The sequence below is a fragment of the Micromys minutus genome (genome assembly GCF_963924665.1).
Source record: "Micromys minutus genome assembly, chromosome: 30".
Classification (NCBI taxonomy): domain Eukaryota; kingdom Metazoa; phylum Chordata; class Mammalia; order Rodentia; family Muridae; genus Micromys; species Micromys minutus.
This window is the reverse complement of record NC_137965.1, coordinates 32,928,312-32,953,674: the sequence shown is the minus strand read 5'-3', so window position 1 is coordinate 32,953,674 and position 25,363 is coordinate 32,928,312. Positions and strand designations below refer to the sequence as shown.

The following is a 25,363-nucleotide window of genomic DNA, read 5'->3' as shown; positions in this document are numbered from 1 at the left end:
AGAAAAAGAAGACGCAGACCTAAAATCATACCTCAAGACAATGATAGAGATCCTTAAACAAGAACGGAGGAAAAGCAAAATGAATCAGAAGCTTTTAAAGAGGAAACAAGAAAAACACTCAAAGAACTCAAAGAACTAGAGGAAAACAGAACCAAAGAGATGAAGGAGTGGAAGAAGGAATTTAAAACGGAAATTGACACAATAAAGAAAACACTGAAACAGATAACCCTAGAGGTAGAACACCTAAAAAATAAATCAGGAGTCACAGATGCAAGCATTTCCAAAAGACTACAAGAGATGGAAGAGATAATCTCGGGGGCCGAAGACAACATTGAAAACACAGACAAAACAGTCAAAGAAGATGCAAAAACCAAAAAGCTCCTAACCCAAAATGTCCAGGAGATCCAGGACACAATGAGAAGACCGAACCTAAGGATAATAGGAATAGAAGAGGGAGAAGAATATCAACAAAGTGGCAAAGTAAATATCATCAACAGAATCATAGAAGAAAACTTCCCTACCCTTAAGAATGAGATGACCATGAGCATAAAACAAGCCTACCGAACTCCAAATAGATTGGATCAGAAAAGAAACTCCTCCCGACACATAATAGTCAAAACACCATGTGCCCAAAGTAAAGAAAAAATATTAAAAGCAGTAAGGGAAAAAGGTCATGTAATTTATAAAGGTAGACCAATCAGAATCACACCCAATTTCTCAACAGAGACTATGAAAGCTATAAGAGCCTGGTCAGACATCATGCAGACCCTAAGAGAGCACAAGTGCCAAGCCAAAGCTGTTACACCCAGCAAAACTTTCAATCACCATAGATGGAGAAACTAAGATATTCCAAGACAAAACTAAATTTACACAATATCTGACAACAAACCCAACACTACAACGAATTATAGGTGGAAAACCGATTACAACGAGGGGAACTACATCCCAATAAAAAAAAGAAAACTTCTAAGCAAGAAAACCAAAAGAAGAAAGACATACAGGCACAATTCAACCTCCAAAAGCAAAAATAGCAGGAAACAGCAACCACTATTCCTTGATATCTGTTAACATAAATGGACTCAATTCCACCAATAAAAAGACATAGGCTATCAGACTGGATACATAAACAAAACCTAGCAACTTGTTGCATACAAGAAACTCATCTCAGAGACAAAGACAGACACTATCTCAGAGTAAAAGGGTGGGAAAAAACCTTCCAAGAAAATGGCCCCAAGAAGCAAGCTGGAGTCGCCATTCTAATATTGAATAAAGTAGATTTTCAACCAAAAGTTATCAAAAAAGATAAGGAAGGACACTTTACTCATTACAGGGGAAATTTGTCAGGAGGAACTCTTAATCCTTAACATATATGCTCTGCTATTCATAAAAGAAACCCTACTAAAGCTCAAAAAATACACTGCGCCCAACACAATAATAGTGGGAGACCTTAATATCCCACTCTCACCAATGGACAGATCAGGGAAACAAAACTGAACAATGATAATGTAAAACTAACAGAGGTTATAAACCAATTGGAATTAATAGATATCTACAGAACATATCCTAAAAAAAAAAAAAAAAAAAAAGAAAAGAATACACTTTCTTCTCAGCACCTCATGGCACCTTCTCAAAAACTGACCACATAATTGGCCACAAAACAAGCCTTAATAGATATAAAAAGATTGAAATACTCCCATGCATCCTCTCAGACCACCATGGTCTAAGGTCGGTCTTTAACAACAACAAAGACAACAAAAGCCCACATACACAGGGAAACTAAACAATGCTGTGTTAAACCATAGCAGGGTCAAGGAAGAAATAAAGAAAGAAATCAATGATTTTCAAGTTTTCAATGAAAATGAAAACACAACATACCCAAACCTATGGGATGCAATGAAAGCAGTACTGAGAGGAATACTCATAGCTCTGAGTGTTTCCAAAAAGAAACTGGAGAGAGCATATATCAGCATCTTGACAGCACAGTTGAAAGCTCTAGAACAAAAAGAATCAGATACACCCAAGAGGAGTAGATGGCAAGAAATAATATACTTAGGGCAAAAATAGACCAAATAGAAACAAAAAGAACCACTGAAAGAATCAACAAAACCAAGAGCTGGTTCTTTGAGAAAATCAACAAGATTGATAAATCCTTAGCCAGACTAACTAGAGGGCAAAGAGAGAGTATTCAAATTAACAAAATCTGAAAGGAAAGTGGAGAAATAACAACTGAAACTCAGGAAATTCAAGAAATCATCAGATCATAGTACTAAAGCCTATACTCAACAAAGCTGGAAAATCTGGATGAAATGGATGAATTCCTAGACAGATACAAGGCACTAAGGTTAAATCAATACCAGGCAAACCATCTAAATAATCCCATAACACCTAAATAAATAGAGGCAGCCATCAAAAGCCTCCCAACCAAAAAAAGCCCAGGTCCAGACGGGTTCAGTGCAGAATTTTATCAGACATTTATTGGGGATATAACACCAATACTCTCCAAATGATTCCACAAAATAGAATCAGATGGAAAACTACCCAACTCATTTTTTTAGGCTACAATAACCCTCATTCCTAAACCACAGAGAGACCATACAAGGAAAGAGAAACTCAGACCAATCTCACTTATGAACATTGACGCAAAAATACTCAACAAAATCCTTGCAAACCGAATCCAAGAACACATCAAAACGATCATTCACCATGATCAAGTAGGCTTCATCCCTGGCATGCAGGGATGGTTTAACATATGGAAATCCATCAATGTAATCCGCCATATAAACAAACTCAAAGAAAAAAAACTACGTGGTCATCTCACTAGATGCTGAGAAATCATTTGACAAAATTCAACATCTCTTCATGTTAAAAGTCTTGGAAAGAACAGGAATCCAAGGCCCATACTTAAACATAATAAAAGCAATATACAGCAAACCAACAGCCAAAATCAAACTTAACGGTGGAAAACTTGAAGCAATCCCACTAAAATCAGGGACTCGACAAGGCTGCCCACTCTCCCCTTACCTATTCAACATAGTACTGGAAGTCCTGGCCGGAGCAATTAGACAGTAAAAGAAAATTAAATGGATACAAATTGGAAAGGAAGAAGTAAAAACATCACTATTTGCAGATGACATGATAGTGTACTTAAGCGACCTCACAAATTCTACCAGAGAACTCCTACAGCTGATAAACAAGTTCAGCAAAGTGGCTGGATATAAAATCAACTCAAACCAATCAGTAGCCTTCCTATATTCAAAGGACAAACATGTGGAGAAAGAAATTAGGGAAAAGATACCCTGCACAATTGTTACAAATCTATGAAATACCTTGGTGTGACTCTAACTAAGCAAGTGAAGGGACTTGTACGACAAGAACTTCAAACCTCTAAAGAAGGAAATTGAGGAAGATCTCAGAAAATGGAAAGATCTCCCATGCTCATGGATTGGAAAGTTCAACATTTTAAAAATGGCCATCCTACCAAAAGCAATATACAGATTCAATGCAATCCCCATCAAAATTCCAACCCAGTTCTTCATGAAATTGGAAAGATCAATGTGCAATTTCATATGGAATAACAAAAGACCTAAAATAGCAAAATCCATCCTCAACAACAAGAAAACATCTGCGGGAATCACTATCCCTGACCTCAAGCTATATTACAAGGCAATTGTGCTGAAAACTTCATGGTACTGGTACAGAAATAGGCATGTGGATCAATGTAATAGAATAGAAGATCCAGAAATTTGCCCTCACATATATGGTCACCTGATTTTTGACAAAGGAGCCGTAAACATTCAATGGAAAAAGGACAGCCTATTCAACAAATGGTGCTGGTCCAACTGGCACTCAGCATGCAAAAGAATGAAAATAGACCCTTTCTTATCTCCTTGTACAAAGCTCAAGTGTAAGTGGATCAAAGACCTCCACATTAAACCAGATACACTGAAACTATTAGATGAGAAAGTAGGGAAAACCTTAGAACACATAGGCACAGGAGAAAATTTTCTGTACAAAACACCAATAGCTTAAGCTCTAAGGTCAAAGATCGACAAATGGGACTTAATGAGATTGCAAAGTTTTTGTAAGGCTAAAGACACTATCATGAATAAAAAAACGGCAGCCAATGGAGTGGGAAAAGATCTTTACCAACCCCACATCAGATAGAGGCTTAATATCCAAGGTATACAAAGAACTCAAAAAGCGAGATACCAGAGAATCAAACCACCCTATTAAAAAATGGGGTACAGACTTAAACAAAAAGTTCTCAATCGAAGAATATCGAATGGCTGAGAAACATCTAAGGAAGTGCTCAACATCCTTAGACATCAGGGAAATGCAAATCAAAACAACCCTGAGATTCCACCTCACACCAGTCAGATTGCCCAAGATCCAAAACACAGATGACAACAGATGCTGGCGAGGATGTGGAGAAAGAGGAACACTTCTCCACTGCTGGTGGGGTTGTAAACTGATACAACCACTCTGGAAATCAGTCTGGCTATACCTCAGAAAAATGGACATAGTACTACCTGAAGATCCAGTTATTCCACTTCTGGGCATTTACCCCAGAGACACTCCAACATACAACAAAGATACATGCACCACAATATTCATTGCTGCTCTATTTATAATAGCCAGAAGCTGGAAAGAACCTAGATGTCCTTCAGTAGATGAATAGATACAAAAATTGTGGTACATTTACACAATGGAGTACTACTTGGCTATCAGAAACAATGGCCTAACGAAATTCTCAAGAAAATGGATGCATCTAGAGAATATCATTCTGAGTGAGGTAACCCAGTCACAAAGGAACAGATATAACATGCAGTCACTGATAATGGGATACTAACCCCTGAAAACGTTGAACACCCCAGAAACAACCCACAGACTGTAAAGATCAAGAAAAAAGGAAAAATAAGAATATATTTTAATTAAAATAAAACTGTGTCACATTCCTTTTTTTTCTACATCCCCTCCCAGTTTTTCTCCTATCTCCTCAAATTAATATCTCTTTTCCTACATTATTGTCATATATATACATATGTGTATGTATAGGTACCCACAAATACTTAATTACAACCTTATAAAAATGTGATTGTATACTTTTATACAAAATTGCTTAAAAAGCTGTACATTTATCTTTGTTTTTTAAAATAAATTAAAAAAAAAACCAAACTGACAGCAGTCTCATGCCTTACCCTCTTGGGATTATAGGCATATGCCATCATGGTTACCCTAAAATATAATCTCTGCCTTCCAGAGTCAGTGAATGAGCACTCTCATAGAGGCAGAGGGAGGAGGCTTGAAATAGGAGGATTCCAGAAGGGAAAGTGGGATTGGGGATGACATTTGAAATGTAAGTAAAGAAATTATCCAAAAAAGAAAAAAAAATATGGCAGGACATGTGTATTAGCAGTGTTCAGCTATGTTCTGAACACGGACGTCATGTCCTTGGAATAAAAAACAAAGAAAGAAACTTTATTTTTTTTCTCCAAATACAAAATGATATTTTGGTTACACAGAATAGAATAATTAATGAAAAGAAATGAAGCCTTTCCTTTTTTTAAAAAAAAATGTGATTACACTAGTTTTTTAAAGATTAATTTATGTGTGAGTACACTGTAGGTGTCCTCAGACTCACCAGAAGAGGGCATCAGATCCCATTACAGATGGTTGTGAACCACCAAGTGGTGGCCAGGAATTGAACTAAGGACCTCTGGAAGAGCAGTCAGTGTTCTTAACTGTTGAGCCATCTCTCCAGCCTGAAAACCTTTTCTTAACCATACATGAATCACTGGTAAATAAAATTGTATGTACTTCAGATGTGTAATTTTGTGAGTTTTTTACACATCTAAATTATGAATTCCCAGAAATCTCGTAAAAACACAAATCAGGACATAAAATATATATGTCAAGGACCTGCAAACATACCAGTGGGTTCATTTTGTGTTGGTCACACTCTGCTGGGCTTGAGACCTGACTTTCAGTGTGCTTTGCAAACTAGTATGACTTTGTGGAAAAATGAATATTTTCGTTAGCTTCTGGGTTACAGATGAAGTCTCTGTCCACATCAGTCATCCCTGGGACAGGATGTCATGTAGACCTGTCCTGGCGCTGTGCGTAGTGAACTTTTTCGAGTTCATATTTGTATCAGTCTCTTATGTCTAGAAACCATAGTTTCCTTGAGGTCATCCATGTGCCATGGTTTTCCCAGTTTCTCCAACTCTTATTTTTGAAAGTACCTGAAGCCAAGAAAGTTGCAGACATTCCATCAGGATTCAGCGTTGTCAGGTTTTCCTCTGCAGTGTTTGTTCTGGGTCTCTTGTATTTGATCTCATCTCCTGCAGGAGGAAGCTTCTCTGATAATTGCTAATGATATTGGTCTATTATTATTTGTATGTTCCTTAAAAAAAAACAGTAGCAGCCACAACTCTGCCTCTTAACTCTGAGGGGCTGCCCTCCTAAGAAACACCAGGTAAGCCCCTCTTCACAAACCCCTGCCTGCCAACTCTCCTGGATGAAGAGAGCAACAAATGACCTGCACAGTCCGTCTCCCACCTCACAGCCCTCATTCTTTCCAGTATGCCTGCTGCCTCCAGGAACACCAACTAAACCTTTGCTTCCCAAGCCCAAGCTCACCCAATGACAGTAAGATAGTGCACACACACACACACACACACACATCTGTGACACACACACATAGACACACACACACTGACACACACAGATACACAGACAGATACACAGACAGACAGACACACACACACAGACACATCTGTGACACACACACAAACACACACACACTGACACACACACACACACACACAGACAGGCAGACAGACACAGACACAGACACACACACACACACACACACACGTAAATGACCTTAAACAAAATTTATGTAGATGACAGAGGCCTTTAAAGGTGAATGAGTAAATCTATTAAAAAATACAGATAAATATCATCAACAGGTGAAAGAAATTCCAGGCAGATTGGACAGCATATTCTAATACTTTACAGTTCAAGAGGGTTAGTTCAGAAATCAAAGGCCCCCAGTTTGTGGAGGGACAATAGCTTGTTTACCAAGGAAGCACCTCATCATTAAACTTCTGCTTTGCTCTGAACTCCAAAACCTTTGCTTCCTGGAATTCTCTCACAACACATTTTTCTGAGAGAAAATGTTGGATCAACAGATTAATTTTTCAGAGTGTAGAACACTGAGAGATGAAGTTCTTTCTTTAGATTATTTTGCAGCTGCACGGTGGGTCTGTCTATGGCTCAGCCAGGCCTCAGTGCCTAGAACTGAAAGGACTATGAGGACCAAGACAGCCATCCCCATCCTGATGAGATTCTCCACTGTGGGATCCTGGTTCTCTGAGGCTGTGGTATTAGATACAGAAGTTACAGAAGTTAGGAGTGGTCGAAATTTCCCAACTAAACCTCCATCCACGGCACCTGTTTTCCCTGAAGAGAACAAGGTCCTATTCTTTCCTGTGCTATGACATGGAATTCTCTGTATTCAGTGTCTTGGGTTTGGGCATGTTATAGGATGGGCAGACAATCTCAGCTGGTCACGAGAACTGAAGAAGAGTAGAATCTGTGTATACTGAGAGAACTTAGTGTTTCCTCTGGTTCCACTCTATTATTTATGTAGATGACCATCATTCTCCCCAACAGGATCATGGAGTTCTGGATGAATCCTCCCTGTGGCATAGCTGTGTCCCCTCTCTTCTTACTAAATTCTTCAGAACAACTGTGCTAACAGGAAACCAATGGCATATCCAGGACACCAGCAAACTCAGAGTAGAAAAAACTAACAATTCATTCAGGCAGTGGACCCCGATCACGGTTCTGAGCAGCCACAGGTCAGTTCTTAGAATGGCGTTTCCAGTTAGTCAGTCAGTGGCTGGGCAGACTGAGGTTCTCAATGTGTTTGTTGGTGAGTGTTGGTTCCCATGTCCCATTGAGACCCTTCCATTTCAAACTTAATGTTACCATTCTCCTGATGTGTGTGTGGGTGTGTATGTGCCTGTGTGTCAGAATCAGGTCCTGAAGGCCTTCTCTGTAAGGAGAGTTCATGACCAAGGCCACTGTCAGAAGAGTTGACAGTCAAGGACAGTACCGATTTAAAAAAAAAAGAAAAAAAAAAAAAAAAAAAAAAAACAAAACACAAAATCAAAATAAAAATACAAAGAGAATTGGTCAGGCTTCTATTTATACTCAGAGGAACAGCAACCTAGACAGAGAAGGACCTGTTCTAAAGAAGTATCTGTATCAAGACTCTAAGTAGCTATTGCTCATCTGGGATCATACAGTAAGGGAGTGTTTATCATCCTTCTGAGGTGAGTCCTGACTCCATGCAGTGACAGGGCCTGTACAGAGGTTTATGGGCTAAAATAGGAATTGAGTGTCTGTGCTTCGTGATTTTAACTACTCACACCTGCCCCATTCTCCCATGCTGAGCATAAATAGTTCTCTCTGACTGTCCCCTGTTGTAGCCCAATCTCTAAACCCCTGTGGTCTCTGTTGGGATCTGTTTGCCTCCTAAAATCACAAGCTGAGGTCAGAGAGAAATGGGGACCTTGGTGTGACAAGATCTGCCAGGCAGCCTGTGGTTGGAGCACACACCTGCACAGAGGTGCCTGATACTTACCATCTGCTGACATGGATATCGTGGGTGGCAAGGAGGTCATTCCAATGTGTCCTAGAAAATAAAACAAAAAGAGGATGAGGGTTAGACTGAAACTCAGGGATGCTCAGTGTGCTCACGAACTCCTTCTGCCCTGTAACCTCCCCAAGATCATCATACTCCATACTGCAAACTTAGACGGCAATAGAGGACGGACTGCGCATTACTCGAGGGACCACTGCTGGCCAGGAACAGTGTCTTCAGACAAAGCCTTTCTTGTTCTCAATCCCATCCAAGTGAGGAGCTCTGCTACAGTGTGGACTGTGAGTCATGCTGACAGGTCAGGGTCACCTCACCTGAGACTGTGAGCTCCACAGGGGCACTGGCAGATGACAACAGGAAGTGAGATGAGTCTTGAGAACCATAGCACCTGTAGGTGCCGGAGAGATGGGTGGTCACAGCACCCATGGAGAATTCTGCCTGGAACTGCTGACCGAGGGACTGCGATTTTAGTCGTAGGGGTGGCTGGACTGATCCCTCCTTGGACAGAATGAAAGTGTCCACGCTGTACACTGACCAACACAGCAGGGTCACGTTCTCTCCTGAGTGTACTGTGGAGTTAGGCTTCACTGAGAGGAAAGGAGTAAAACGGAGGTGTCCTAAAGAGAAGAGGGAAGATGAGAATCTGGCTTCCATGTTATGAACTCAATCCACACATGACTCCACTCTGAGAACATAGGACTCTGTCTCTTTTATCTGACTGAGCTCATCTCCTGCTGACCTATTTCTGCCTCTGTTCCTCCCCAAAGACCCTCCTCTGAGCCCAGCCTTCAGCTACTAGGCTCCCCTATGAGAACCTGACCAGAAGTTAGGGATCTGATTGAATCTCTATAGATCCTCACCTGTGATCAGGATGTCCATGGGGTCACTGGACGCTGACCAGTCAGAGGACAGGTTGTGTGCACCATAGCATCTGTATTGGTCTCCAGTAGAGGGGCTCACATAGTCCAGTGTGAAGTTGGCCACAGAGAGGCCATTGTTGGTCCGCTGGCTAGAGTGCTGAATGATGTAAGGTCTCCTGGCCTTGTACAGAGCAAATCTGTCATAGTTGATGTCAGAACGACACTGCAGGGTGAGGTTCATTCCAGGGTCCAGGATGTAGCCTTGCTGAGTCAGCAGAGAGGGCTTCTTGGACAGTCCTATAGGGAAGGTGACAGCTATGGACTGAGGTTTGGTTCTGACAAAACACCTTGGCCCTCCCTTTCTGCCAGGCACATGTCACAGCTTCTTCCCAAGCATGGCTGTGTGTGAGAACACAGGATCTCCATTTCGTCTTTCTCTACCAGCATCTATGCAGAGGGGCAGGCCACGGCAACAGCTTAGGGGCTCAGAAAATGACTGAGTAAGATGGTGCTGACTCACCTGAGATGTGAATTTCCAGGGGCTCACTGGGTACTGACCATAACTGTGGAGCATGCTTGAAGTAACAATAGCATCTGAATGTCCCTGTGTGGTTTGGGGTCATGGGTCCCATAACAAACAGGGCATGGTACAGTCCAGTCGCAGGTATATACTGTGTGTCCCGTGAGCTGGTGAACTTCTGGTCATTCTTGGTGAGAATGAATTTACCACAGAATCCTTGAGAGGCACAGCGGAGTGTCATGTTACTTCCCACTGTCACCACAGGGCTGGTCAGTACTGACAGCTTGAGTTCATAGTCGCCATAGATTCCTAGGAGAGAAGGGGACACTCTGTTCCATGTTCTCACACAGACACAGTGTTCTCTAGGAACACTCTGTGGTAGGGAGTACTCCTGAGATCAGAGCCAGGAGTTGCAAACCTGTGTGTTTCCTCACCTGTGACCACCATCTCCAGGGTGTCACTGGGCTGTGACCAACCAGCTGAGCTGTAGCAATAACAGCGATATTGCCCTGCGTGTTGATGTGTCACAGAAGAGAAGAAGAACTTGGCCTTGTTCCCTGGTTCCTGTATGCTCTGAGTGCTCCATGTCTGTAGGCTTCGCTCATTATGCAGAAAACATATCTCTGTATCCAGGTTCCCCTGACACCAGATGGTCATGGGTCTTTGGGCGGGGACCACAGAGCCTGGTTCAGCCTTGATCGTTGGTTTCTGTAGGTGCCCTACAGAGAAGTAGGAGAGAAGCAGGTGGGTGTGTTTAAAAGTGGCACAGAGAATGTTCCACTGGCAGATTTTACTTTTTTTTAAATTTCTTCTTCTCTCGTACAAGATACTGGAAGACAGCCTCCCATCCTTCCCTCCTTCCTAATATCACACATCCTACCCACCTCCTGTCTTTCCAACATTCACTGCTCCTCTGTCTGTCAGAGAAATAAGTCTTTTCAGTGGTATCTACTGAACCCGGTATACCAAGATGCTAGAACATTAAGCACATACCCTCATATTAAGACTGGACAAGGGAAGCCACTAGTAGAACAACGATCCCATGTGTAGGTACAAGTATTGCAGACATTTCTATTCCCATTGTTAGGAGTGAAACAAGAACCTGCAGCAAGCCAGGTGGTTGTTACACCCACATTTAATCTGAGCACTCAGGAGGCAGAGGCAGAACTCTGAGTTGGAAGCCAGCCTTGTCTACAGAGTAAGTTTCAGGACAGAAAACCAACATTACCCAGTGTACTTCCCACCAACACACACACACACACACAAACAAACAAACAAACAAAAAACAAACAAAAAACAAAACCCAAAAACCAAAAAAGAAACAAACAAAAAACCAAAAACAAACCAAACAAGAAACAAGCAAAACACAAAGTATTTGAAGCAGCCACAGTTGTAAGTAGCAGGCCCAGGGCAGACCCCTTCAGGCTCTGTGAGCCATTAGGATTCCTGCTGAGTTGATTCTGTGGTCCATGTTATTCCCGTTGTCCTCTACCTTTCTGGTTATTAAAAATCTTCCTCTCCCTGTCCTTCTGCCTCCCTGAGCTCTATGGGCTGTGTTAAGTGTGTCCCTCTTGGAGAGTCATCTGTTTAATGCACAGCTTGGGCTTGGCTATCACTGTCAGCTTTGCATTCTGCATTTTAGTCCCATTGAATCTTGGCTATGTATCAAAGGTCTAAAATGTCCAGCATCCTCACTTACAACACACACTAAGAAGTCTCTGAGCCACTGTATCATTGAATATCATCCTATGGAAAGGCTGGCGTTCCTCACCTGAGACCAGGAGTTCCAGGGATTCACTAGGAGCTGACCACAGTTGTGGTCTGTTTGTGTCATAGCTGTAGCATCTGAATATCCATCTCTGGTTGGGAGTCACAGGGCCCACAGGGATCAGGGCCTGGAACTTTCTAGTAGACTGGTTATACTGTGAGTCCTTCCACCAGGAGAGCTTCTTTGGTCCTCCTACAATCAGAATCAACCTTTGATAATTGTATGAGGACTCACACAGGAGGGTGACAGTTCCTCCTGAGGTCACAACAGGGCTGGCTGGAGCTGAAAGGCTGGGTTTCGAATAGGCTCCTAGGAGAGAAAGAGGAATCAGTTAAATCCCATCCCTCATTGTCCTCCATGTCTCTGAGGTTCCCACAGGATGGACGGGCATTCCTATTACCAGACCCAAGTCTGGAGAGTCAAAACTGAGACCTGTATCCCAGTGTGTTCTCTCACCTGTCACCACCAGCTCCAGGGGCTCACTGTAGTCTGATGATTCATTATTAGTCCTGTAGGAACATTGATACTGCCCTGCATGTTGCTGGTCTACTTTTGAGAATGAGAATTCAGCCTTCTTTGATGACTTCTGTGGATTCTTTGTAAATCCTATATGTGTGTATTCTGTTTTATAGAGAATATACTCTTTGGCTCCAATGGTTTCCTCACAAAAGAAGGTCACCTTAGTCCCCAGTGAAACCACAGAATCTGGCTGTACTCTGAGGACAGGCTTAGGAAGGTACCCTGCAAGAAAAGAGCATTAAGTCAATGGTTTTCCACCATCATTGCCCAGGCCTGGCTCTTGGATATGAAGAGACGAACATGTTGGGACTGCTGCAGACACTCACCTGTCAGCCCTGGGATCCAGAAGCCCAGACTCAGTCCTGGAAGAGAGTTCTTGGTAAGAGATTTGTCCCTAAGGTTGAGCAAGTCCTCCCCTCTGCAGACCTGCCTGAGACCCTGGGTTTCCAGAAGGCTGAGTGCTGAGCCAGGATCCTTTCCAGACCTCAGTGTCCCCTCCCCCTCTTCACATCTTACCCAGACAGAGCAAGGCCGAGAATGTGAAGGTCATGGCATCTCCTCTCAGAGGCTGCACTGTGCCTGAGTGTAGAGCTCCAGAGCCTTCCTGAAGGGTTCAGAAACTGGGTGTGGCCCGGGAGGCAGGACAGTGCTTATGACACATCCTTCACACCAGCCCCACAGGAAGGGACACTGCCCTCTTCTGGCCCCAGGCTCTGACTTCCTCAATGCTGTGGGTGTGCCAGACAGTCCACCCCCACCAATCAGGTCTTACCCAGATGACTTTCCTCAGCCCACAGGCCGTGCCTCCTGGGTGTACATCACTGTCAGGGCCATATTGTAGCATCCATGTGTGAACACCTCATGCAACAGTACAAAGTTAACTGTGGTATTGCTTTGTTGTTTTTCCAATTCTTGTGAAATATCTCCTTCTTAATACATTTGTAGTTTCTGAGAAGGATCCTGCTGTGTATATCTCCTTGGATTGAGATCATATTCTCAGTTGATGAATTACCATTTGGCATTACAATTTCTTTTTGCCTTTCATCTTTTGAGGTCTGTGTTTTCCTATACAATTTTAAGGATACAGATTTCTATTTATTTTTAGTGCTTCTTTTTTTGTGTGTGTATATATGTGTGTGTACATTCACATATATGTGTGTCAACATGTATATAGATCTGCAAATTCTGTAATCATGGAGACAATGGACCAAACTAGTCTCCAGATTTACTAGAGGTTCTTGGGACACATGTTGTTGGCAAATAAATATGGCCATATTTTTTCTGAAATTCAAAACACAGTGGTTTGCGCATGGGCAGTGTCTGTGAGCACCGCTGGATCAACAAGTTGCAGTTGTAAATTGAGAAGCTTGCAAAGGGGTTGATGAATGATGCCACCACACAGGCCCAGAACCAGGTGCAGGTGTGTCTTTCTGTAGGTTGTCTTTAGTCAGGCTTCTCTCTCCTCCATCTGCTGGTGGGAAATCTAAGAAGCTGCTTGAACTTTGCCGACATGACCTCTTGGTCTGGATCTCAGTCTCAACATCCTCAGATGTGTCACTGAATTCAGCCTCAAAAACAAAGGCCTCGCCCTTACTGCGGTATAACATATTATGTGTTGCTGTCAGCCTGGTTGCACACTTCAAGAGAAAGAGCTTAATAAAGAAATTTTTTCCTGTTAATTTTTTGTGTTAGGGTCTGATGGTCCAGCCTCCAATGTTTAAAGCAAATACTCTACCAGTGAGCTACATGCCAGATTTACCCTGTACTTTTCATAGCTTGTTGTTTTATTTTTTTATCTTTCATCTTTTCCTTATGATGATGGTTTAGTTATCTTTGTTTTTGTGTTGACACAGTCCCTGTCTATGTAGACCAATTTTCCTGGACCTAGTCATATAGACCAGTCTAAACTGTACCTTAAAGAGATCAGTCTAGCTTGCTTCCCAAGTTCTGGGATCAGAGATGTGGGCCACGGCACCCAGCCTTGGGCTTCCATTAAATGTCTTTAAAAATGTCAACTCTGTATGTACTGTATAATGATTGAGTCTTCTTCCCTCTACCTGTCCATATGCTTATCCTCCTACTAACTTAAATACTTTTTATTTCTTCCCCTGAATTTCTGGACGTTGGAAATGTGCTGCTTAATCCCATGAGAGTTCTCAGTTTGTCTTTCATTTAATATATTTGTGGTTATTTTATTTTATTTTATGTGTCCTGTGACTTGAAGTGCAGTCCTCGATTGTGGTGTGGCTGGAATATTTAGCATAATGGTGCACTTGTCTGAATCTCACTTGTAGGTGTTTGTTGATGCCTTATTGAAAGTCTGCCTAGAGAACTGGGTTAAGAAAACCGCATGGTACAGGTACAGAGAGAGGCAGGTTGAGCAATGGAACAGAATAGAAGATCCAGTGGAGTGGCTCACATAGCCCAGGATGAAGTTGGCCATGGAGAGGCCAGTGTTGGTTCGCTGGCTAGAGTACTGCATGATGTCAGGTGTATTGACCTTGTACAGAGCAAATCTGTCATAGTTGATGTCTGAACGACACCGCAGGGTGAGGCTCATTCTAGGGTCCAGGATTTGGCCTTGTTGAGTCAGCAGAGAGGGCTTCTTGGATAATCCCTCTGAAAGTCACAACAAGCAGGTGAAAGAGTCAGATACAGATATTTGTATCCAACCAATCAAAAGAAGCTACCGACCCTCGTGGGATCCAAAATTAGGGAAAATCTGGAAGAAGCTGAGGAGGTGGGTGACCATGTAGAAGAACCAGCAGTCTCAATTAACCTGGACCCCAGAGTTTTCACAGACACTTGATCACCAACCAGGTAGCGTACACCATCTGATATGAGTCTCCCAACACATATACAGCAGAGGATTCTTGGGTCTCAAACCACAAAGATAACTAAGCCATCAGCATAGGAAAAAAGATAACAGAGAAAAATATTAAAACACCAAACACTGAAAATTACAGAGTAATTTGGCATGTGGCTCACTAATAGAGTATGTGATTAGAACACTGGAGGCAGAACCATCAATCCCTAACACACACACACACACACACACACACACACAAACACACACACACACACACACACAATAAATAAACAGGAAAGAGATACTTTTACTGACCACTTTCTCTTAAACTGTGCCACCATGTAGACCACAACATGTAAATATGATCATTACGGTGGTTGAATTCAGTGACACCATTGAGAATTTCAATACTGTGATCCCCAATGAAGGAGTTTAAGAGGTTTTCAACCAAGAGTTCCGGGGACACAGGCCTGGAGATATTGCACTGTGAATAACCAATGTGCAGAGAGGACTAGGAATTTTGCTGCATACAGGACACTCATCTTAGAGACAAAGACTATCTCAGAGTAAAAGGCTGGGAAAAAAAAAAAAAACTTCCAAGCAAATGACCCCAAGAAACAAGCTGGTGTAGCCATTCTAATATTAAATAAAGTAGATTTTCAACCAAAAGTTATCAAAAAAGATAAAGAAGGACACTTTTTACTCATTAAAGGAAAATTTTATCAGGATGAACTCTCAATCCTAAGTATATATGCTCCAAATACAAGAGCACCCATATACATAAAAATTTTTTACTAAAGCTCAAAACATACATTGCACCACACACAATAATAGTGGAAGACTTCAACACCCCACACTCTTTAATGGACAAATCATGGAAACAGAAACTGAATAGGAAATAATCAAACTCAGAGCAGAAATTAACCAAGTAGAAGCAAAAAGAACCATACAAAGAATCAATAAAACCAGGAGCTGCTTATTTGAGAAAATTAACAAGATAGATAAACATTTAACCAGAGGGCAAAGAAAGAGTATCCAAATTAATAAAATCAGAATTAAAAGGGGAGACATAACAACAGAAACTGAGAAAATTAAAGAAATCACTAAATCCTACTATAAAAGTCTATACTCAACAAAACTGGAAAATCTGGAGGAAATGAACAAATTTCTAAACAGATAGCAGATACCAAAGTTAAATCAGGACCAGATAAACCATCTAAACAATCCCATAACACATAACAAAATAGAAGCAGTCATCAAAAGCCTCCCAACCAAAAAAAGCCCAGGACCAGATAAGTTCAGTACCGAATTCTATCAGACATTTATTGATGACCTAATACCAATACTCTCCAAACTATTCCACAAAATATAGTCAGCAGGAACACTACCCAACTCATTCTTCAAAGCCAAAATAATCCTCATTCCTAAATCACACAAAGACCCTACAAGGAAAGAGAACTTCAGAACAATCTCCCTTATGAACATTGATGCAAAATACTAAATAAAATTCTTGTAAACAGAATCCAAGAACACATCAAAACTGTCATTCACCATGATCAAGTAGGCTTCATCCTACAAAACGGCGGCCAACAGACTGGGAAAAGATCTTTACCAATCCCACATCTAATAGAAGTCTAATATCCAGTATACACAAAAAATTCAAAAAAGTTAGACCCAAGAGAATCAAACTTTCCTATTAAAAATGGGGTACAGAGCTAAACAAAGAATTCTCAACTGAGAAATGTCGAATGGCTGAAAGCGCCTAAGGAAATGCTCGACATCCCTAGTCATCAGGGAAATGCAAATCAGAACAACCCTGAGATTCTATCTCACACCTGTCAGAATGGCAAAGATCGAAATCTCAGATGACAGCAGACGCTGGCAAGGGTATGGAGAAAGAGGAACACTCCTCCACTGTTGGTGGGGTTGTAAACTGGTACAACCACTCTGGAAATCAGTTTGGCAGTTCCTCAGAAAATTGGACATAACTGAAGACCCAGTTATTCCATTTCTGGGCATATACCACAAAGATGCTCCAACATATAATAAGGACACATGCTCCACCATGTTCATAGCAGCCTAATTTATAATAGCCAGAAGATGGAAAGAACCCAGATGTCCTTCAGTAGATGAATGGATACAGAAATTGTGGTATATTTACACAATGGAGTTTACTCAGCTATTAGAAACAATGACTTTATGAAATTTGTAGAAAAATGGATGTAGCTAGCGAATATCATCCTGAGTGAGGTAACCCAGTCACAAAAGAACAGACACAATATGCAGTCACTGATAATTGGATACTAGCTCCAGAAATCTCTAAATAACCAAGAAACAATTCACACACCATATGAAGATCAAAAAAAAAAAAAAAAAAAAAAAAAAAAAAGTCCAAAAAGTGGAAACCTCAGTCCTTCTTAGAAAAAAAGAACAATAAATGTATATCACCCCCTCAGAGTGGGGTACACCTAGACCTTAAATCATTAATAACTCAAGAGCTAAGAAGATAGCCTTGTGTCAATTTTTGGTATTTAAAAATAATTGTTTAATTTTTGCATGCAAAGAAAACTATTTCCATGTTACGTTTTGTTTTACATGTACTTTATGCTCATTGTAACTAGTAAGATTTCAATGCATACTATCAAACCTTTAAACTAAACCTTTAGTAGGGTTTCTTTTATGAATGTGGGTGCTTTTTTATTTGGAGCATATATGTTAAGGATTGAGAGTTCCTCCTGACAGATTTCCCCGGTAATGAGTAAAAAGTGTCCTTCCTTATCTTTTTTGATAACTTTTGGTTGGAAATTTACTTTATTTGATATTAGAATAGCCACTCCAGCTTGCTTCTTTGGGCTGTTTGCTTGGAAGTTTTTTTTCCACCCAGTTACTCTGAGATAGTGTCTGTCTTTGTCTCTGAGATGAGTTTCCTGTATGCAGCAAAAGGCTGGATTTTGTTTATGTATCCAGTCTGATAGCCTATGTCTCTTTATTGGGGAGTTGAGTCCATTTATGTTAATAGATATCAAGGAATAGTTGTTTCTGTTTCCTGCTATTATTGCTTTTGTGGGTTGAGTTGTGTCTGTGTCTTTTTATTCTTTTGGTTTTTTTGTTTAGGAGTTTTCTTGTTTTCACTAGGCTGAATTTTCCCTCATTGTATTGGGTTTTCCACCTATAATTCATTGTAGTGCTGGGTTTGTGGTCAGATATTGTGTAAATTTTGATTTGTCTTGAAATATCTTCATCTCTCCATCTATGGTGATTGATAGTTTTGCTGGGTATAGCAGCTTGGACTGGCACTTGTGCTCTCTTAGGGTGTGCATGATGTCTGTCCAGACTCTTCTAGCTTTCATAGTCTCTGTTGAGAAATCGGGTGTAATTCTGATTGGTCTGCCTTTATATGTTACCTGATCTTTTTTCCTTACTGCTTTTAGTATTCTTTCTTTGCTTTGGACACTTGGTGTTTTGACTATTATGTGTCGGGAGGTATTTCTTTTCTGGTCCAACCTATTTGGAGTTCTGAAGGCTTCTTTTATGCTTGTTGTCATCTCATTTTTGAGGGTAGGGAAGTTTTCTTCTCCGATTTTGTTGAAGATATTTAGTGTGCCTCTTAGTTGATACTCTTCTCCCTCTTCTATTCCTATTATCTTTAGGTTTGGTCTTTTAATTGTGTCCTGGATTTCCTGGACATTTTGGGTTAGGAGCTTTTTGTTTTTTGCATCTTCTCTGGCTGTTTTGTCTATGTTTACAATGTTGTCTTCTGCCCCCGAGATTCTCTCTTCCATCTCTTGTAATCTTTTGGAAATGCTTGCTTCTGTGACTCCTGATTTCTTTTTTAGGTGTTCTACCTCTAGGGTTATCTCTTTTAGTGTTTTCTTTATTGTGTCAATTTCTGTTTTAAATTCCCTCTTCCATTTCTTCATCTCTTTGTTTCTGTTTTCCTCTAGTTCTTTGAGTTTTTTGAGTGTTTTTTTCTTGTTTCCTCTTTAAAAGCTTCTGAATCTTTTTGCTTTTCCTCTCGTTCTTGTTTAAGTATCTCTATCAGCATCTTGAAGTATGATTTCAGGTCTGTGTCTTCTTTTTCTGGAGTGTTTGGCATTCCGATGTTTGCTGTTATGGGAGAGCTGGGTTCTGGTGTTGCCAGGTTGTCTTGGTTTCCTTGGGATATACTCTTTTGCTTTCCTCTTGCCATTTTGTTGTCAGTGATATGTTCTCGCCTTTCCCTTGTATCTGGTCTGTGTCCCTGGATCTCCACTGGTCCAGCTGGCAGATGGGCCGAGCCCTGTTCTGTGCCTCAGAGTCGCCGGGTGGGAACAGAAGTTCCAAAGTTGTGTTCCTGGTCCCTGGATCAGGCAGGGCGGGGGGGGGGTGCGCTTTCCGTGCGCACTCCGCAGAGATCTCTCTCTCCTCCCTGGCTGCCTAGATCTCCTACTCACCAGTTTTTAAACCTTCAGGACCTGCCGGTCCGGGTGGCAGATGGGCCAGGCTCTGTTCTGTGCCCTGAAGTCCAGATTTGCAGTTTCATGCGATCACATTTATTAATTTTTGATCTTAGAGTCTGAGTCATTGCAATTATGTTTAGGAATTTGTCTCCTTTACCAATGTGTTCAAGGCTATTTCTCACTTTCTCTTCTATGAGATTTAGTGTTTCCTTTCTTATGTTGAGATCTCTGATCCATTTAGATTTGAATTTTGTGCAAGGTTTGGATCTATTTTGTACAATAGCATGGATCTATTTTCATTTTTCTGCATTTTTCTTGACATTCAGTTAGTCCAGTACCATTTGCTGTAGATGATTTCATTTTTCCATTGTATGAATTTGACTTCCTTATAAAAACAAATCAAGTGTCTTTAGGTATGTGGGTTATTTTTGGGTCATCAATTTGATTACATTAACCAATGTGTCTCTTTTTGTACCAGTACTATACAGTGTTAGCACTGTTGTTCTGTAGTACAGCTTGAGGTTAGGGATAATGATTTCACTCCAAGGCTTTTTTTTTTTTTTTATTGTTCAGGATTCTTTTGGCTATCCTGGGTTTTTGTTTTTCCATATGAAGTTGAGAATCATTGTTTCAAGGTCTGTAAAAAATTGTGTCAGGATTTCGATGGGGATTGCATTGAATTTGTAAATTTCTCATGGTAGGATGGTCATTTTCCTACCAGTCCACGAGCATGGGAGGTCTTTCCACCTTCTAATATCTTCTTCACTTTCTTCAGGGACTTAAAATACTAGTCAAACAGATCTTTCACTTGATTGTTTAGAGGTACACCAAGATATTTTATGTTATCCGTGGTTAATATAAAGCTGTTTTTTTCCCCAAGCTCATTTTTGGCCCATTTATCATTTGTATAAAGGAGGGCTACTGATTTCTTTGAGTTATTTTTGTATCTAGCCATTTTGCTGAAGGTGTTGTATTCATCAGCTGCAGGAGTTCTCTGGTAGAAGTTTTGGGGTTGCTTATGTATACTATCATATTATCTGCAAACACATTGGTTTCTATCTTTCCCGTTTGTATTCCCTTGATCTCCATTAGGTGTCTTAAAGCTTTTGCTAGAACTTCATTGTTATTACTTATTGAGTAGAAAGGGATACAGTGGACAGCGTTGTCTTTTCCCTGATTTTAGTGTAAATGCTTTAAGTTTCTTTTCATTTTGTTTGATGTTGGCTATTTGCTTCCACTATATTGTTTTGATTATGTTTAGCTATGTGCCCCGTATCCCTGATTTTTCTAATATCCTTTATATGAAGGGGTGTTGGATTTTATCAAAGGGGTTTTCAGCATCTGATGAGATAATTAATGTGTTTATATGGTGAATTTTATTGATGGACTTTCATATATTGAACTATCCCTGTATCCTTTGCATGAAGCCCATTTGATCTTTTTTAAAAGTTCCTTATTTTATAAAATATTATTATAGCTCAGAAAATTTGTTACATAATAATATATGATGAATACACAATTTTTCCCCCTAAGACGTACTGAGGTTTTGCCATTTTGGCCTCTTTTTTTTTTTTTTTTTTTTTAAAGCTTCATATGGTCTGTGAGTTGTTTCATAGGTATTCAGAGCTTTCTGGGACTAGTATCCAACTATCAGTGACTGCATACAATGTGTTTTCTTTTGTGACTGGGTTACCTCACTCAGGATAATATTCTCTAGTTCCTCCATTTGCCTAGGAATTTCATAAAGTCATTGTTTCTAATAGCTGAGTAGTACTCCACTGTGTAAATGTACTACACTTTCTGTATAAATTTATCTGTTGAAAGTCATCTGGGTTCTTTTCAGCTTTTGGCTATTATAAATAAGGCTGCTATGAACATGGTAGAGCATGTTTCCATATTATATGTTGAAGCATCTTTGGGGAAGTATGATTTCAAATTTAAGTTGTATTTTTCTAGTGTGTTTGGCAATCCACTATTTGCTGTGGTGGGAGAGCTGGGTTCTGATGTTGCCATGTTATCATGGTTTCCATTGCTTAGGTTCTTTCCCTTTCCTCTTGCCATCTTGTTATCTGAGATTATAGGTGATCTTGTTGTTGGTGACTGTCGCCTGTCTCTCCTATGGGTCTGAAGTCCCGTGTGCTCAGGACGGAAATTGCTTCTGGGTGTTGTGGGCAGGCAGTGAGTTCTGATGGCAGTTACTCAGCTCTGTCTTCATGGGCTCAAATGTGGGAGCTCTTGTGAGGCTGTTCTGGTAGCTCAGCCCTCTGTTCACAGGTCCTGAGTCCTAATGGTGGAGACCGGCTCTTTCTCTAGGCCAAAAAGAAATCTTTTCCAGATAGCATCACACTCCCTGTGCTCTGAAAATTCTTTTCATTCCCTCACTGGACAGTCGGAGGGCCTATGTGTCAGGCTCACTTTTGGTTCAGGTGGAAAAGCACCTGTGCAGCTGATCTGAGCCCTAGGCCTTCCCCAGGCAGATCCCTAGTCCCGATTACAGAGGCCTGGCCCTCACTGTGAGCCATAAAAGACCCTTTTCCAGAGAGCACTGTGCTCTCTGTGCTCTGAGAACTCCCAGTGTGACCTACCCAGGCCTATGCCTATTTACTTATTTTTAAATTATTTATTTAGTGTTATGTATGGGTATTTTATCTATATGTGTGTGTGCACACTACAGGTGTGCAGTGCCTTTGGAGGTCAGAAGAGGGCATTGAACCCCTTAGAATTGAAGTTCCATTTGGTTGTGAGCTGCCCCGTGAGTGCTGGGTATTGAACACTAGTCCTCTTCAAGAGCAGTCAGCTTGGGGCTGGAGAGGTGGCTCAGTGGTTAAAAACACTGACTGCTCTTTCAGAGGTCCTGAGTTCAATTCCCAGCAACCACATGGTGGCTCACAACCATCTGTAATGAGATCTGATGCCTTCTTCTGGTGTGTCTGAAGATAGCTACAGTGTACTTGTATAAATAAATGTAAATAAGTAAATCTTTAAATATATATTAATAAATAAAAATAAAGTGAATACAAATGTTTATAAAGATTTTAATATAAAAAGTTTCCCAGAGATAAGATAAAGCCAGAAGCTGGAGAGTCAGGGCTTGTACTCTGGTTTGAAAGCTCACTCACCGTGGTGGTTTGGACAAGAATGCCCTCCATAGGTTCATTTATTCGAATACTTAGTCTCTAGTTGGTGGGACTGTGGGAAGGATTTAGAGGTGTGGCCTTTTCAGAGGAAATTTACACAGAACAGGAGTTACAGACAAAAGCCGCCATGTGGCTGATGGGATTAGATCCCTGGTCTTCTGGAAAGACAGTCGGTGATTTTAACATGAGCTACCTCTCCATCCCATATATTTTATATAAATACTTAGTCCTTGAAAATTTCATATACATATACAATATGTCTCAATCACTTACTCCCATTCTCCCTTTAACTCCCTCTAAGACCGCCCCCCATTTATTTATCTAGATTTCTTTCTTCCTTTCTCTTTCTTAACTCACTGAGTTCAATTAGTGTTGCCCATGTAGGTATGGGGTCATCCAGAGGGATGTGGGAAACCTACTTCTGGTTGCACCCCTAAACCAAACTGGTTCTCCTTCCCTAAGCATCAATTAGCTTTTCAGCTAGGGATAGGACCTCAGGAGTCCCTCACCCCTCCATTCGGGAATCCCCCCAAATCCCAGACAGGGTTTTCTCTATGTGGCTCTGGATGTCCCAGAGCTCACTTTGTAGACCAGGCTGGCCTTGAACTCATTTGCTTGGAAAATTGTTTTCTATCCTTTTACTCTGAAGTAGTGTCTGCCATTGTCACGAAGGTGCATTTCCTGTAAGCAGCAAAATACTGGGTCCTGTTTACATGTCCAGTCTGTTAGTCTGTGTCTTTTTATTGGGGAATTGAGTTCATTGCTGTTACCAGATATTAAGGAGTAGTAATTGTTGTTTCCTGTTATATTTTTTTGAGCCTTTAAAACGAACCATTTATGACATTGGATCGCAAGTCTCACATTATGTAAGTTACACGTGTGCTCATTCTGAGTGTTTCACGTAGAAAACTGTAAACTTCTACAGGCAAGCAAAACTGTATCACTCAATATCTGCATGGGAAGGGGCTCTGCTAAACGTTCAAATAAGGCAAGTATTTAAAAACAATGAAACGATAACAAAAACCCTAACCATTCCTCTGCGAGAATCAACACTACGAACTACGTGTTCTTTCTGAGTTAGTGTGGGCCTTCAGACCCACAGGAGACACAGAGGCAGCGTGTCTTCATGTAAAACGGACAGAGCTGCCATCAAAATTCCATTCTCAGTTGTGTTCTTCAAATAAAAAAAAAAACCCATAAAGTGTACAATTAAAGTATATCAAAAACTGAATCTGCTACTCTAATAATGGCTGTCCGTGCTTAATACTTAGTAGTTTATTGGACCAAATTATATTTTTCCAGGGGAAAATATTAAGATAAACCACTGTAAAACATTTACTTTGAAATATATGCTAATACTTTTCATATAAATCAAAAATCACAAGGGAAATAGGAAGCGAAACACTAGAATGATGGAACATTTTCAAAGGACAGGAGCCACGAAGGACGTGTGCATTCAGCCTTGCAGCACAGAGCCATGCGGCTTCTTACTCCAGACAGTCTACATCGAACTCAGAGTCATCTTCCGAGCCATTGTACTCCACGGCAATGCGGCGACACAGGATGGTGGCCACGTCGTTCTCAAGCTGCTCACGCTTCGCTTCCTGTTCCCGCTGCTCTTCCACTCTGCGAAGCTGAATACCTTTTTGGATTGCTTCCAGCAGCACACTCCTTGCATCACTGATCACAGGTAGGGTGGAAGGATGACGATTTGGGTCAGAGGCAGGTAGAACTTGGGAGGGAGAAGATGGCGGCATTGATGGAACATAGGGACCCAGGCCAGTAGGTGGAGTTGGGTGCAGCCCAGAGGAAGGATGAGCAAGAGCTGCAATGGTGACAGGCAATGATGGCCGGATGCCGGGTGAAGGTAGAGGAGGAGGTGGTGGGGGTGGAGGCAGCCCCTGAACTTCGCCTTGTGGGGGTGGATGAACTGGTACAGTCTCACAAACTGGGACTGCTCTAGCTATTGGGGGAGAGGGCTGTACTAGAGGAGGAGCGATTGGAGGAGGAGCTGGGTGAAGGACACCAGGGGCAATCTGAAGAGGAGCCGGAGGGGGTGGGACTGCTGAAGCCTCCAAGGTGGTAGCTGGAGGAGGAGGCGGGGGAGGTGCTGTAGACCAGCTCGGACTCCCAAGAGGATTGAATTCTCTGGTAGAGTTTTTTGGGATTTCTTACATATACAATTATATCATCTGCAAATAGTTATACTTTGACTTCTTCCTTTAAAATTTATATCGCTTTGGCCTCTTTTTGTTGTCTAGTTGCTCTAGCAAGGAGTTCAAGTAGAATATTGAATAAGAAGGGAGAGAGTAGGCAACTTTGTCTAGTACCTGACTTTAGTGAGATTGCTTCAAGTTCCTCTCCAGTTAGTTTGTTGTTGGGTACTGGTTTGCTGTATATTGCTTTTATAATGTTTAGGTATGAGTCTTGAATTCCTGATCTTTCAAAGACTTTTAACATGAAGGGGTGTTAAATTTTGTCAAATGCTTTCTCAGCATCTAACGAGATGATCATGTGTTTTTTTTGTTTTTTTTTTTTTTTTTTTTGAGTTTGTTTTCATAGTGGATTACATTGATGGATTTCTATAAATTGAACCTGCGGAGGCTGACGTAGGGCCTCCATTTGTGGTGCCTGCACCAG

The 25,363-nt window shown here is 41.2% G+C and overlaps 1 protein-coding gene across 1 annotated transcript in view; it reads right to left on the bottom strand.

Moving 5' to 3' along the window:
- The window catches only part of LOC308440005 (immunoglobulin superfamily member 1-like), a gene marked incomplete at both ends in the record, with an annotated part of 49,193 nt that overhangs the window by 15,854 nt on the left and 7,976 nt on the right, over positions 1–25,363 (bottom strand). The window contains 11 exons of the mRNA XM_080941927.1: positions 7,253–7,380; positions 8,986–9,288; positions 9,532–9,828; positions 10,052–10,360; positions 10,486–10,770; positions 11,823–12,128; positions 12,276–12,560; positions 13,849–13,975; positions 14,758–14,957; positions 15,520–15,631; positions 24,229–24,759. Of these exons, the coding sequence (XP_080798053.1) occupies positions 7,253–7,380; positions 8,986–9,288; positions 9,532–9,828; positions 10,052–10,360; positions 10,486–10,770; positions 11,823–12,128; positions 12,276–12,560; positions 13,849–13,975; positions 14,758–14,957; positions 15,520–15,631; positions 24,229–24,759 (2,883 nt within the window). The remainder of the gene's footprint in view (positions 1–7,252; positions 7,381–8,985; positions 9,289–9,531; positions 9,829–10,051; positions 10,361–10,485; positions 10,771–11,822; positions 12,129–12,275; positions 12,561–13,848; positions 13,976–14,757; positions 14,958–15,519; positions 15,632–24,228; positions 24,760–25,363) is intronic.